Below are 14999 nucleotides of genomic sequence, written 5' to 3' on the forward strand. Positions count from 1 at the left end.
TGGAATTTCAGAAAGTTTTTCACCCTTTCCTTCGTTGGGGGGGAGGTTGGGGTGTGAGAAGCAAAACCAAAACCCCAAAAATTCTGTAGCTAGAAAATAAAATCTTCTGCCCAGCAAAATGAAGGACAAGAGGAGAGGCAAAGCTCCAGAGCTCCTCAGTTCTTTTGGCTCATTTCAAGGCTTACAACATAATAGCACAGAGAAAAGGGATTTTGATGTCAGTGATGCTTGCTTATATTTTGTGGAAGACTCAGGAATTACATTTGAACTCCTGAGGTCTAAACCCAGTGAACTTTCACAGGGATTAAAAAACACTGGAAAATTGTTTTGTGAAAGTGTAAACTGTGTGCTTATAGAAACACTTTAACAAGAAAAGTCTGTTTGAATAATATGAAAATATTTGGGCCTTTTTGTTCAACGCTTATCTGAAAAACCTATTAAGATGAGCTGGTTTGGAAATGCCAAATGTTCTGCCAGGTAAGATAACTGACAGTCACCTGAATCATAGGTCTAGTCACTACTAAAAAGTTAAACTGGGGAAAAATTTTTAAATTACATTGCCTTGTTAGAATGCAATCCTTTATATATTAGTCAGTTCTGTAGTTCGGAGCATTTTGTCATTCACTGGTGTATTGGCATACCAGCTACCTTTCTCTTATTGTGATTCAGACGGAACCTCATTTATTGCACTTCCAATGCAGCACACCCACCTGCTTTTTTTTCATAAGGAATCTGAAACACAAATATAAAATCCTCACCTTGCTTTTGATAACTAAAGATTCATCAGTGTCTCTCTGTAGCATTCACTTTCTTCTTTTGATAACCAAATTTATTTAATTTCTTCCTTTATGTCTAAAATTTTAGATGCATATTTATAGAGACAAATGATTGATCTTGGAAGAAATCTTTTAGTATTTTCCTGTTGCATCAGCTGCTATATATATATATATGTATCACAAGTGAAAGGTTCCTATTTTAGAATACTTTAATTATTTTAAAATACATGGTTACAGTTGATGTTTAGTTAATTGGTCAGTGCTAGTCATTTATACCTCCCCTAGGGGCAATGGATAGAAAGAGATAAGGATGACAAAGGTGAGCAGGACATGAATTTGAGAATTAGATTAATTGCCCCTTGTTATCTGTCTCTGGTTCTGAGAGTGAGAGTCAGGATAACTGGTTTAAATTAGACACTTGACTTTTAGAAAGCTGAAATAAGTTATTGCACTAAACTTTCTAATCTTTGTATCAGTTTACATTTTTCAAGACTTTAGCACAGCAAGAAAGCAGTATTAAAATTTTAAAAGTTTCTGTTCAGGTTTGCTGCCTTTTGATTCACTTGATTTTTTGAAAGTAGTACTATATGAAAATTTACAAAGATTAAAATCATTTAAGTATTAGCATGTTTCTGGTATCTCTTCCATGTGACACCTGCTATGTATGCTAATGTGTCATCTGCACAGAACTGGTTTGCTTTAGGGTATGCAGACCTCATCCTGCTCTCACAAGCAAAGCTGGTGTAAGACAGAAATTTGCTTTCACATGTACTACTGCCAGACATTGCCTCAGTTTGCTCTTGGACCCATTGTGAGTTTTCCAGATACCAAGCTGGAGCACGTCTAGTAGGAGAATACCTAAAGGCATGATATTGTCACTACACTTGCATAATACCTTCAGAAGCATGCTGATGAGTTCAGTTATGGTATGCTTAGGATGGTATAAAGCTTCAGATGCTAATATTATGAAAAGATCAAGATACTTTATGGAAAGAATGAGTTGAATTTTGAGAGGTGAAGTAATAGTTTTAGGATTAAATTCAAAATTCAAGGACTAAGGTACTAGTGCAAGCTGCTGCTATAAACTGAAAGATGAGCACAGCAGTTGCCAGTGGCAAGAAGAAAATGAAGAATCTGAGTGATGAACCTTCTCATAAAATAACTGCAAGCAACCGTTTTAATGCATCTTGGTTTTCCACTAGATGGGAAAGAAATAGTAGTATGAACTATGAATCAGTGAGACTTCCTCTCAAATCTTATGTACAGCTCTAGTAATTGCATTTGGAGAAAGATGAACTCAAACTAGAATGGATGAAAAAGAAGAGGGCAAGTATTCGGTTTTCTGAACAAAAAGTAGAATAGACTACTTGGGCACGGTTGGTAAGATGTGAGTCCCATCTATAAATACTCCAGAGAGAAATACCAAGGCCCAGGAGCTTTTGGAGCTGGTAGATAATTTTGTACTAAGTATTAGTTGATTTACTAATTAGTTGCTTACATTTAGACTGAAATTTAAAATAAGGTTCAGAACTGTATATAAGACCAGTGATCTTCTTGAAACCATATCCTTATCTTGAAGGTTTGATGAAGAGAGGAAGTCTAACTGTTTCTGAGATGGCTTGATTTGTTCGTAAGGAGTTAAATGATGTGAGATTTTACAGTAGCAGGGGAATGAATTCAGTATCTCAGGGGGCCTTTTTTTTACTAATGTAGTTCAGAAACCATGAAGAATTATGATGGTTCTTTGCTTGTTGTTCATTATCTAGAAAGGCTTCATCTTGATCAAATTGCCTTCTCTCACCTTTCTTCTCCTTCTCAGTAACTTAAATCTCCTGCATATACAATGCTACTTAGATTCTTCTATACATGGCAGGCAAGCAATTTCAAACCATTTTAAGAATACTGATGAATTTATTGCATCTAAATTGTGAAACAGACCTTGCTTAATTCAGCAGAAGGATTTTACAAATGGCCTGTGCTTTCTTTTTACATTTGTAATCACTGTATATGATTTACTATTTTACACATCTCATTGAAGAGTTTGCATTTGTAAGCCTGTGGCTTTGACTTCTTATAAATCTCCAATAAAGTGCTGTTTCCTGTTTTATTTCTAGCCTGTCTATATGTGATTCACAGTAACATCTGTGGTAAGCTCAATTTAAGTACTAAAATACCTTGTGAGATCAACATTCAGGTTTCTGTTTTACTGGTTTCATTGGGATATTGCGTGTATTGGGATATTGTCTTAATTTGAAAATATTTTCCATGGTTCGGTTGAAAATTGTTATGAAAAAGGCCTCACTCCTCTCCTTTGCATTTTTCCATTCATATTTTTTTAAGGATAACTGTAGATTCCTAATCAGCTCTACTAAGGACCTCATATGATCGGTGTCATACTACTCACCTTTTCCTGGAGGAACGCAGTAGCAGAATTTTGCTACACACAAGGAGCCCATGAATAAGATTATGGCTGAAACAAGAAATAGTTATTACTGGATGGTACTATGCAGTAAAAATCTGTGAAATATTACTTAACTTTAAAATCAGCTGGGCTCTAGACTATTTCAGCAGTTTTGTTTATTTGTGTAGCATTTGTGGGCATTTTAATTTCAGTGATTAATATAATACACTATGATAGAAATTACTGAAATTATGGCAGTGCAATATATAAATCACACTAATATACATACTTGTTTTAGGACAAACAGTTGAATATTCAAGGTGTGGAGTGGTCAGCAACACAGTGTTTCTTCCATTCAGTGAAATACTGAATAGACCAGGAATACATAGTTGTAACAAGTATGAAAAACAGAATCAGCATTCAAAAATAGTTTACTTCTGTGAAAATATAAGACAACATGTAATGAATTTGAGAGAGAAAAAATTAAAATACAAAAAGAACATATTATTTGTACAGGCCAAACCAAGTGTAGATAGGATAGAAACACAGAAGTATACAAAAATAGGTATTTGTATCAATAATAAAAATATTTTAAACTGCATCAGGTAGGATCAGAAGGCTTGTGATCTCCATATTTCAGAGTATAAGCCAGCTGATCCAGGGAAGGAAAGTAAGTTGTCAATCTTTACATCATTATGTATTAAGACATTTTTTTTAAAGATGTCTGAAAGCATTTGATTACCATAAAACATACTTTGGTTAGCTGGACCATGTTTAGGGTTTTATGGAAGTAAGCTCATAATTGTGTGTAGTAACATTAGACAAAACAATGTTCTCGTTTTAAAAAGTTTATCTTAGCTTTCCTTTGTCTTGCCATGTTTTCATCCAGCACAGGCTCAGCTGAATAGCCTGGATGTCTCTTCTTTCTCTCCTCAGAACCCTGGAATTGGCGTTAGTTTACTATTGCCCTTAGAGGCCTTCAACATCCCTTTAGATGTGGAGTCCATAACTAGTTGTCCCTGGAAAGTCAAGTGCTCCTTGGTGTCCAGCAGGAGCAAGGATGGAAAGTCAATTTGATATTGAAAAAGAGAGCGTAGTCTGCTGCTTCTCATGTGGCATAAGAAAAACCAAAATAATAAAAAATAAATTAAAGTCAGGTTTGAAGGAACTTGCGGTGGCTCTAAAAGTTATTCACAGATGTAAGAAAAGCACCAGAGGTCCTTTTGTGGATGTGGTATTAAGGTGTCTCTTTTCTGAATAAACCAAAGCAAACAAGAAAAAAACAACCAAACAAAACTGCAAGCAAGATGAAATTTTCAGTCTAGAGGGAAAAGATATGAAATACTCATATGAGAAGACTCATTAGAGAGAAATTATTCCACCCACATATGAAGATGCAGGTTCAAGTGTTAGGTGTGATGTATGACTCAGGATCAGTTATAGCTCTTTTAAATATGATCAAAATACAAAGTTTTGACAAAATTTAACTTCACTGACAATTTAATCAATTTCATATGTAAAATAACAATAAAAACAGAGGAAGAAACTACTGAATTTTTGTATTTATTTAGGGACTCACAGTGCTAATGAGAATTTTTAAATGTTTTTGACATGTGATTTTTTTTCCCAGAAAAGTCCAGTTCTCTTTAAGTTATTTGCATTTTTTCATTAGTAAAAAAGAAAAGCCAACAAAAATCGGTATAATTATTTAAAGTGAAAAATATCTCAGTTTCTAGGCATTACTGATATCTGTGGTACCCACAGAGAAAATACTTTTCAAAATTAATTTAGGCAAAATAGTGGTTTATTACACAACACGAACAAGACCACATTAAGATTGCTCTCTTTGTATCTTCATTGTAGCACACTTTTTTGTACCTGGCATGTGACACACCACCATGACAACTAATCTGGAAAGCCCTCAGTATTGCCAATAACATATAGCAGGCTGAAAAAATGAACTTGCTTTTCTGAGAAATAAAAAAGCAATCATTACTTGGACTGAGTTAGTGAAAGGTATCAGTTGCTGAAGAAAATCAGTTAAGAGTTTTGATGGAACACTTCACATGCATGCTATAAACAAATGTCAAGAATAGAGTAGTAGTAGCATGAATGAATCACACTGAGAAAGATTAGGAAAAGATCTATTACAGGGTGATAGTGATAGTATACTGTATACACACAGGGTCAGATATTTTGACATGGGAAAAGACCTTGATAGTATTTTAGATGGCTAAATATTTTGGGGAATTTTAACCTCCTTATTGGAACTTTTAACTTCTTTGTTGTAGGTTTTTTAAAGAAAATGTTGCTATTCCTATTATTCTGTGTGTCATTAATTTGGAAACATTTTGAGACATACCAATGATAAGCAGTACCGTTCCTACTAGTTTTATTTTTTTTTGTTTCCTTCAGTTCTCATGTGTAAGCATAAACCCTGGTAGAGAAAAGAACTCATTTGTGTGGGAGAGAGCACCTATTCAAGTAACAGCACTAATGGAAGGAGCAGTGTAAATTGCTGGCAAAGCAAATTGATTTTAGCATGAATGTTCTCTTCTTCAAGGTCATTCTGGTATAAACGTCCTTAGCAGCTGTCTGGCATTATACATTTCAGTTAATGTATATTGTTTATTAGCAAGGATTACTCTTTATTAGTGTTGCTCAAGCATATTTATATGCAAATAACATTGGGTTGGGGCGTGCAGCGTCTGTGCTAGAGAACATAGTAAAGTTCTTTCCCTGTCCATGTGTGCTACAACACATGACAAGTTACATATCCTTACACGAGACCGTGGCAATGGAGGACTGGACACAGACACAAAGGGGACATTGCGCAGTGTGGCATCTCCTCCTTGGCTTTGCTGCAAAAATGCTGGAGCACTGCACGGCAGCTGGGACTGTGTGACCATCTTGATGAAATACATACAGCACGGGGCGATCTTGTCCCTTCCCTCTAAATAAATCTGTGTCTAGATTAGCTGTAACTGATTAGTAGGGTAATTTTAGAAGCAGTACTTTATGGTAGAGTATGTCTGTCTTGTGGTGACTCAAAACTCTAATTCAAACCCACAGTGTAGAGATAAATTTCTCCATATCAGAAAAGAAGCCAATGATGAGCATGCAAATTTCTCACTTCTAAAGAATGGGGATAAAGAATTCTTGCTTCAGAGGTGCAAAATAGCACGTAGAGAGGTTAAATCAGACTTCCATATTCATTATACATTGTTGAATACTCCTATGCAAAATTACTATCCTCTTATTTGTGGAATGCACGTTGTACATGTAGCCTCATGTAATCTTTTGCCACTTTACAAAGCAAAGACTAATTTAAATTCCAGAGGATGGAGCAGCTTTCAATTATACAAGTTAAAGGATATGTGCTGCCATTTGTAAGGAGTGCGTGTACAGTATAATTCATTTAATTGCTCTACAGAGATGCTGATCCTAGTTAAGACTTCATTGGCTTTTTCATTGAAAACAGTTAAAATTGCCTAATTAAGTATGAAAAAATGAATAAAAAATTAAATTAAGACTCTTTACATAAGTAAACCAAGCTCCTACCAAGTTTTAACTCACCTATAAGCCTAGGAGGGGTTTTATCCTTCTGTGTCTCAAGGCCTTATCCTCTTCAGCTGAGACAGTATGGGAGGTCTGAGGGGCAAAAGTCTTAGTCAGGAGATGCTTGTCCATTTGCTGTTTAGGCAACTTCTCCATTTTGTGGGTCTTGGATGTATCATGCAGTTTAGTACAGTACAATTCTGAGTATATTAGTTTGGGACTTTTTTCCTTGAAACTTATGCTATCCAAAAAGACTTCTGAAGAATGGAAGCAAACAATACAGAAGACAGGACAGAAGACTAATAGGAACAAGAAGACAAAATGCACAAGATAAATGAATTGAGGTCCTCTGAGTCTTCTGGGGCCTGTCACCTCTCTTCCCCCACTATTTCCTGATGCCATGCCTATTTTTCCAGTCCGCTTCTCTCCTCCCTTCATTCCTCCCGAGCAATGCTTTCTACTTAATTATCTCCACAGATTTTAGCTTTGTTCTTCAGTCACTTCATAAGCATACACATCAATCTGTTGCATACTAATACAGCATAGCCAGTTTCTGAAATTCCACACCTTAAACTCTCTCCAAATGCATCAGTAGAGACGTAGATCAACACTTTGTACAGTTTCCCTGTGTGCTGCATGGAATGAGGTAAAAATTATAGTTGTGTACTTTCATAACTCCTGTATAGTTTGGAATTCAGGGAACACATGAAAAGGTTGAGGTTTGGCTTCTAAAACTTATATATTGATGTGGATATTAGCACTGCCACTAAAGACAGTTTCTGTAATTTATAGTTGTGCTGTCACATGAAATAATACTAAATGAACTAATATTTGTGTGGGGTTTCTGACGTATGAATAAAATGTTATCCTTACAAAATACGTAAAGCTTAAGTGGATACTTAATTTTCATTTTCTAGGTGCCTTTAGAGAGTAAAAAAGTGTGGGCTTTTTCTGATTCTTCCTTTTATTTTCCTGACAGTACAAACAAGTGGAACAGTACATGTCTTTCCACAAGTTACCTGCTGAAATGCGCCAGAAGATCCATGATTACTATGAGCACCGCTACCAAGGCAAGATCTTTGATGAAGAAAACATTCTGAATGAGCTCAATGATCCACTCAGGGAGGTAAGATTAAAATACATGGGTAGTTCTTCATGGTACAGAAAACATTGATGTCTTTGCTGTTTCTGTGTTGAAATGTTCTTTCTGATTCTGTTAATTGATTTAAATCAATTCTGTAAATTGATTTAATCTCATTTGACCTAGTCAATGAATGAGCAGAAGTATGAATTTTATATGAAATTGACACAAAGAAATAAGCAGATTTACACTCTGTTCTGTAGCAGTCTGTCAGAGTCCCTGCCACCCAAGGATGTCGAAGAGTAAAATCCTGTCCTTATTTGTTGAGAGAAACTCATGGTATTCTGCCATTCTTTAAAATAGAGAGGGGCTGGACTAGAATGGTCCTGGATGAAAGGTGTTTTCTGCTCTACCCACTTGCTAACTACACATCTGTGCAGATGAAACCACTGAAAGCCACCAGTGAAGAGAGGGCTGCTTTATTTCATTCTATGAATTAGCTTACTTGGTTAAAATGGTCTTTACCTGAGATGAGGAAGCTAGGATGTAAAACCTGTTAAAATTCTCTTTTGTTAAAACTGTAGTCTGTATTCCAGTTTGGGGGGTTTTATTACGTTTTATTACGTTGTGCTATGTTGTGTAACCTTATGTTACATTGCGTTACATTATGGGCAGAAACAGTTGGAATTTTCTTTGGCAAGGTGCTCGTGTGGGAGGAAGGCAGTGTTCATCTTGCTGTAACAGCAATAGCTGCTTAATGGGAATATAAATTTGACTGTCTGCTGTTGGGTGGTTCTGATGCCTGACCTGTTCAAGGATGTTTGTGTTATCCATTGGTTATATCCTCTACTGAAGGAAAAAAAAAAAAAGGAGAACAACCAAGTTGAAAAATTCAGAGAGAAGAATAAGCGTAAACAGGGAAAAAAATTAGAAAAGGGGAGAATAAATGAGAAGCAGGCTGATATGTGATGAAATCTGTGTAATTTTCAACTAATGCCTTTTGGTATCCTCTGTCATGAGAGGAGTGGTGCTGCCTATGTCTGTCAATATATGTGTGTACATATATATATATATATATATATATATAAAATGTATATATAACACCCAACAGAACACAGGAGGGTATGTACTTTTGAAAAGATATGTGAAAGTTGGGGTTTTTTAACAAGTTTTGTGGCATAAGAGCATAGGTCTGTGATGGATTGTCTGTACAATTGAATCTTGCTCTTTGTTGTGAAGGGAAAACATGTCATACAATCCATTGCCAAAATCAATCAAGTTCCGTATTTAAATAGTTATAAGAAACAATGCCTTTCCCGCTCTCAGGCTCTGAGGACAGCTGGCACAGTTTTGCCGTGTCTGTGTAACAAAAATCTGATAGTGACCTCCTTCCTTACAAACTGCCAAGTGGGAATGGTGAATTATACCCCAAATTGCTGGGTCATTGCTAGATAGTTCAAGTCAAAATCAGGCCAAACCATGATTGTTCTAACAATTTAACAGTACAGATGACTGAATTCCAGTTCATGGACCAATTTAATTCCCTAACATAGACGTAGCCTGAGTCCTTTGGTTATATTGTGAATTTGTAAGTGTTTTGGAGGGCTCTGGCTTCTGCACTGTCTCTGCCAGTTTACCCTGTGGCTCTTCTTGGTAGCTTTTGAAATGTCATGGTGACAATGTACTATACAAATCTATCATGTAGGACAGAAAACTGTGGGAATTTTCCCTAGAGTACAGTGACAATCAAAACATGAATCTTGGTCAGTATGGAACTTTTGGTTTGTTAAAAGATCAGAAGCACGTACTGACACATCAATGGCTGACATCAGAACAGTTTCAGCTGTTTCCACTTTTAAGGAAAGCATTTCTCCAGAAATGAAGTCTAATAACCTTCCATTGCAAAATTTTTACTAACAACAAATTTCAGTTATGGCACTCTAATTACCTGTCTTTGCCTCCTTTCCTTCCTCCCTCTTTGTTTCCTCCCTTCCTCCCTCCTTCCCCTACCTGTCTGCTTCTCTTCCTTTTTTCTTATTGCTTAAGAGCAGGAAGGCAAATCTGGTCAAGCATAAAAACTAAAAAGCACTTTTATGGAGAGATCAAGCTTGGAAAATTTCAAAAATACATGAGCCACTAAAAACATGGAGTGAGAATAGAATTTCACAGGAGTGGCTTCTGTTTTTGTTGTGATCATGCTGTACTTAGTATGTCTTCTTTGTTCTCTGTATTATATAAGAAAAACTTACTCAGCTACAATCAGGTTGCACACTGCCCTGATGACAACATAGTAGTTGCCCCAGAAAAAGACAAAAAAAAAAAATAAATTAAGAGGCAGTGCCAAAACCAATCTGTCCAAATTCTGGTGGCAGCTCATGCACTGTGCCCTGGAACACCGCTTGGGCATTTGCTTAGTTTAGCAGTTTCAAATGCTATTTTAGCTACCACTTCAACATGTGCAGTTTGATAGTGCAGGTAGTGGCTTTTTGATGTTACTAATGCATAATAAATTAGAGCCTTTTAAAGGCAGAACACAATTGTTTGTATGTTGGATGGGATATACCATCTTACATGCCAGTAAGTAATCAAGGCCATAATGTTTAGGTGATAGCACAGATACCCTAGCTGCATCATGCAAGAATAAATATTTACTGCATTTCTTAAGTTTTTAATTAATCCTGCATTTTATTATACTTTGAGTTTAACACAGCATAAGAATTGGGTTCTGCACTTGGGCCACAACAACCCCCAGCAGCGCTACAGGCTTGGGGAGGAGTGGCTGGAGAGCTGCCAGTCAGAGAGGGACCTGGAGGTGCTGATTGACAGCCGGCTGAACAGGAGCCAGCAGTGTGGCCAGCAGGGACAGGGAAGGGATCTAACCCCTGTACTCGGCACTGGGGAGGCCGCCCCTCGATTCCTGTGTTCAGTTTTGGGCCCCTCACTACTAAAAGGACATTGAATGACTCGAGCGTGTCCAGAGAAGGGCAACGGAGCTGGTGCAGGGTCTGGAGCACAGGTCGTACGAGGAGCGGCTGAGGGAACTGGGGGGGTTTAGTCTGGAGAAGAGGAGGCTGAGGGGAGACCTCATCGCCCTCTACAGCTACCTGAAAGGAGGGTGCAGAGAGCTGGGGATGAGTCTCTTGAACCTAGTAGTAAGTGGTAGGACAAGAGGGAATGGCCTCAAGTTGCACCAGGGAAGGTTTAGACTGGATATTAGGAAGCATTTCTTTCCAGAACGTGTTGTTGGGTGTTGGAATGGGCTGCCCAGGGCGGTGGTGGAGTCCCCATCCCTGGAGGTGTTTAAGAGTTGGGTTGACATAGCGCTGAGGGATCTGGTGTAGTTGGGAACTGTCAGTGTTAGGTTAATGGTTGGACTGGATGATCTTCAAGGTCTTTTCCAACCTATATGATTCTCTGATTCTTAGAATTAAACATTCAGAATCTTGATGAAAGCAGCTTCTGATTCAACTGAAACCATTATTTCCTCACTTATAGTAAGCAGAACAAAAGAAAACACATAAAATACTGCATAATTAATAGCATGAATATCATCAAATGTTATGAAAAATCTTGTAATATTTTCAGTTCTCGTTGTTCTCAGTCATTCAAGTTTACTCTAGGGGCTGAAATTTTCCACAGATAGACTCTCTTTAGGAAACATGAACTTTTTTTGGTCCATGTTTAGAAGTTTGGCTCGCTCTTTTTTAGCAGAAAAGTAATTATGCATGATATAAAAATGATCGCTCAACCATTAAAAATAGCTAAAGGACACGGAATTAGCAATAAGAATCTGGTGTAAAATTAATTCTTACATGATAAATAGTACTAATAAAGCTGTATATGCTTATAGTAGAAGTAGGACTTTTTTTGTAAAATAGGATGAATTTTCATTTTAATGAGCTTCTTAAGATTATATATGGAACATTTATAGTAGATTGAATTATTAAAATAAGGAAAAGCTAAGAAAAGGTTTGATGCATATGTGTAAGTGGCTAACTTTGTTGGGTAACAGAAATAGAATCATGTTTATTGTGGGGATTTAACTAGGGTTTCATAAAAAAAAGAAAAAAAGAATCCTGAACATTTTTAAAGTTACAAGGCTCTCTCTAGATGTCTCATAGCTGAGTAAAGCAGCTGGTAGCTGGCCTGTATCATTCAGGGATAAGGTTGTATTATTAAAGTTTCCCCTCAATGACTGGGAACTAAGGTAGAAACTTGTTAGAAAAAGGGGTTTTTATATCTTCTCCATGGTTAATTTAGTTGCACAATTAGTTGCACAATATTAGTTCCATGGTGATGTAGTTAATTGGATATACTCAGCTCCACACACTGAAACTAAATTAACCATGCATTGCCGTATGTGGTGTACTACTACTACCTGCTCATAAGGAAGGGTGCTCTCTGATGTAAGAATTAAAGTTTCTTTTCATTACATTCAGAAATTTCACTCTTACTGAAAAGAATATCCCCTTTTTCACAATTAGACTTATCTGATAATAACTGTCCAGCCTTCTTGAGAATCAAATAGTCAGGAGACTCCTGACAGTTACAATTTTGGTAGAAATGGAAGATTTTAAATTGCTTCTTCCAGGCCATGCAAGGTTGGATTAATCAAACCTATCTATAGCTCCATGTGAGTTCTTCAGTGACTCTGAACTAATCCTCAGGCTTCCTCTGCACATACCACCCTCCCTCAATGCACAGTCTCACTGTAAAGAAAACCTAGATGACTAGCTTAGACAAAAGACTACATCTTCAGACAACAGTTGACATGTGAAATAAATTCTGTCTTTAAAAGAATTTACAATTAACTATCTCCCTCCCTCATTTCTTGAGGTAGCAATTAACAATTGGTAGCACTTAGCATGTGTCCCTTATACAGATATCATGTCTGCTTTTTCAGCAGGGACACTTCTGAAGATTTCTGAAGTTCACATTATTTTACGAGGAGTTTGCTAGGAGTTTCTGCCACCTGCTTGCTTGAACATCACTTAGCATCAGAAGGCCCTAGTCCCAAATGTGGTCATGACATGAAATGGAGATGGTAAAGAAAACAGGAACACACAAAAAACAACCCAACAAACCCCCCGCCCACAGCTAAGAGAAATCTATTCCTAAAGGGACACCTGAGATCCAAAAGTTTAAAGACATACACATAAGCGGTTTCATCTAAGAACAGATTGTACGAAATGTCAAAGTGGTTCAGCTCTGGCATTGGTGTAATTTACCAACCTTACATCCTACCTACCAGTGGCTGTAGGTGGATGCCCACAGAAAAATAAAAACTGGTCAACTATGGTATTTCCCTTAATGACTCTCCTAGATTCCAGATATTTTCAGTTCAAGGGATTCTCCGAGACTGATGTGATTTGTCTACTGAGCAATCCTTAATGCATGTCTCTTCCAATTACTTATTTACACTCCTCTTAAATCCACATACTCTACAACCACACCATCCTTTAGCAAGGAGTACAGACCTGTACTCTGTTGCGTGAGAAACCACCTCCTTGTCTTGGGACTGAACCTGTGTCCTACTGTTTTCTTGGTTTTGATGGCCATTAATTCTTGTAGCAAAAGTGATACTAGAGTCAATTCCTACCCACCCTTCGCATGCTGATTATGATTTTATAGACTTCTATGATAACATCCTTAAACTGTATTTTTTTAGAAAGTAAAGAGACCCATTCTAATTAATTCTTTCTTGTAAGGAAGCCAGCTCACCCCCATGGTCATACTTCTTGCCATTCTCAAGATTTTTTCCTGGCTGTGCTATAGTCTTTTAGAGATGAGATCACGAGATCTGCATCTAGCATATTGATGTTATAGTAATATGAATAATTCCTTTCCTAATAATTCCTGATACTAATTTGCTTTTTTTAGTCACTCTCAACCGTTGAGTTTAATTTTCTTAAAAATTATAGCTGTAAGACTAACCCCTAAGAGGTAAAGGATATAATGGATACATTATTTTAACATTGGTCTCCATCTGTAATTTCCAACCAACCTATAAGAAGCTGCTTTTACTTTCTTTTTTAACAAGCTCCTCCATCTTTATAAGGTGCTCTATCTGAAACTGAGCAGAAATGTGTGAAGTTCTGTTCCCATAGGGATAGTGAATGTAACAAGTACTTTATGGTACCTATTACAGCCTAATGAGTCAGGTGTAAGATTCTGAAAATGGTCCTGCATGGTGTTTAGTGCTGTATCAAGCATGGCATTTTGTGACAGTTTTTGTAAGGGGGGTACTCTCACAACAAAATAATGGAAAGCTTCCATTACTGGATTTGTAATTGAAATAGTTTGTAGAACTGTAGAACCATAGAATGGTTTGGGTTGGGAGTGACCTTAAAGACCATCTAGTTCCAGCCCTCTGCCATGGGCAGGGCCACCTTCCACTAGCCCAGGTTGCTCAAAGCCCCGTCCAGCCTGGCCTTGGACACTGCCAGGGAGGGGGCAGCCACAGCTTCTCTGGGCAACCTGTGCCAGTGTCTCACCACCCTCACACTGAAGAATTTCTTCCTTACATCTAATGAAAATTTTTATGCAGGGTTGGAAACTGCACAGTCTGGTTTAATTCAAGATTAGGACATGCAGGATCTGTCTATAGAAAACCAATCTGGTACATGCCAAGGTTCTCCATTTTCCCCTCATGGGCTTCTGCAGTAAAAACTCATAGCACTTGCATAACAGGAGCATGGGGAGGGGAAGAGGGAAAGCAGGGGGCAGGATGCAGCCCTGATCCCAGTAGGAAATGTGGTACAGACGAGACAGAGATGCATGGTATGGACATGTCCACATCCCTTTGCTGTAACTCTCATCCTTGGAGGTGGTGAGAGGGAACATATCTTCCTTCAGTTTTTACTGTGGAATCTTAATTCTAGATTTAGAAGCAGGCAAAAGTCTTTTGAACTATATTTGTTTGGAATCAGTAAAAGTGCTGGGGAGGGTCATGTAATATGAAAGTTTCTGTCTTGAGTGGTCACCCTTTAAATGTGCCAGTGTCCGTGAAAGTCACAACAAATGAAGATTAGAACTGTGACTCACCACCAGCTAAGAGGAGATAGATATGGCGTGAACTGGCTGATGCAGAAGCAAATATATGTGCCTATTTTTATGCACTCACTTGCACAATATGATTATGGTAGTAGCAGCATACAGAAGAGTACACAGCATTTCCCATGCA

The 14999-nt window shown here is 37.5% G+C and overlaps 1 protein-coding gene across 1 annotated transcript in view; it reads left to right on the forward strand.

Moving 5' to 3' along the window:
- HCN1 (hyperpolarization activated cyclic nucleotide gated potassium channel 1) overlaps positions 1-14999 on the forward strand; it is a 181965-nt gene that overhangs the window by 130450 nt on the left and 36516 nt on the right. Inside the window, exon 5 of the mRNA XM_026865803.1 lies at positions 7715-7861. Coding sequence (XP_026721604.1) covers positions 7715-7861 — 147 coding nt within the window. The remainder of the gene's footprint in view (positions 1-7714; positions 7862-14999) is intronic.

This window comes from Athene cunicularia, assembly GCF_003259725.1.
Source record: "Athene cunicularia isolate RWA chromosome Z unlocalized genomic scaffold, athCun1 chrZ_part1, whole genome shotgun sequence".
Lineage (NCBI taxonomy): Eukaryota > Metazoa > Chordata > Aves > Strigiformes > Strigidae > Athene > Athene cunicularia.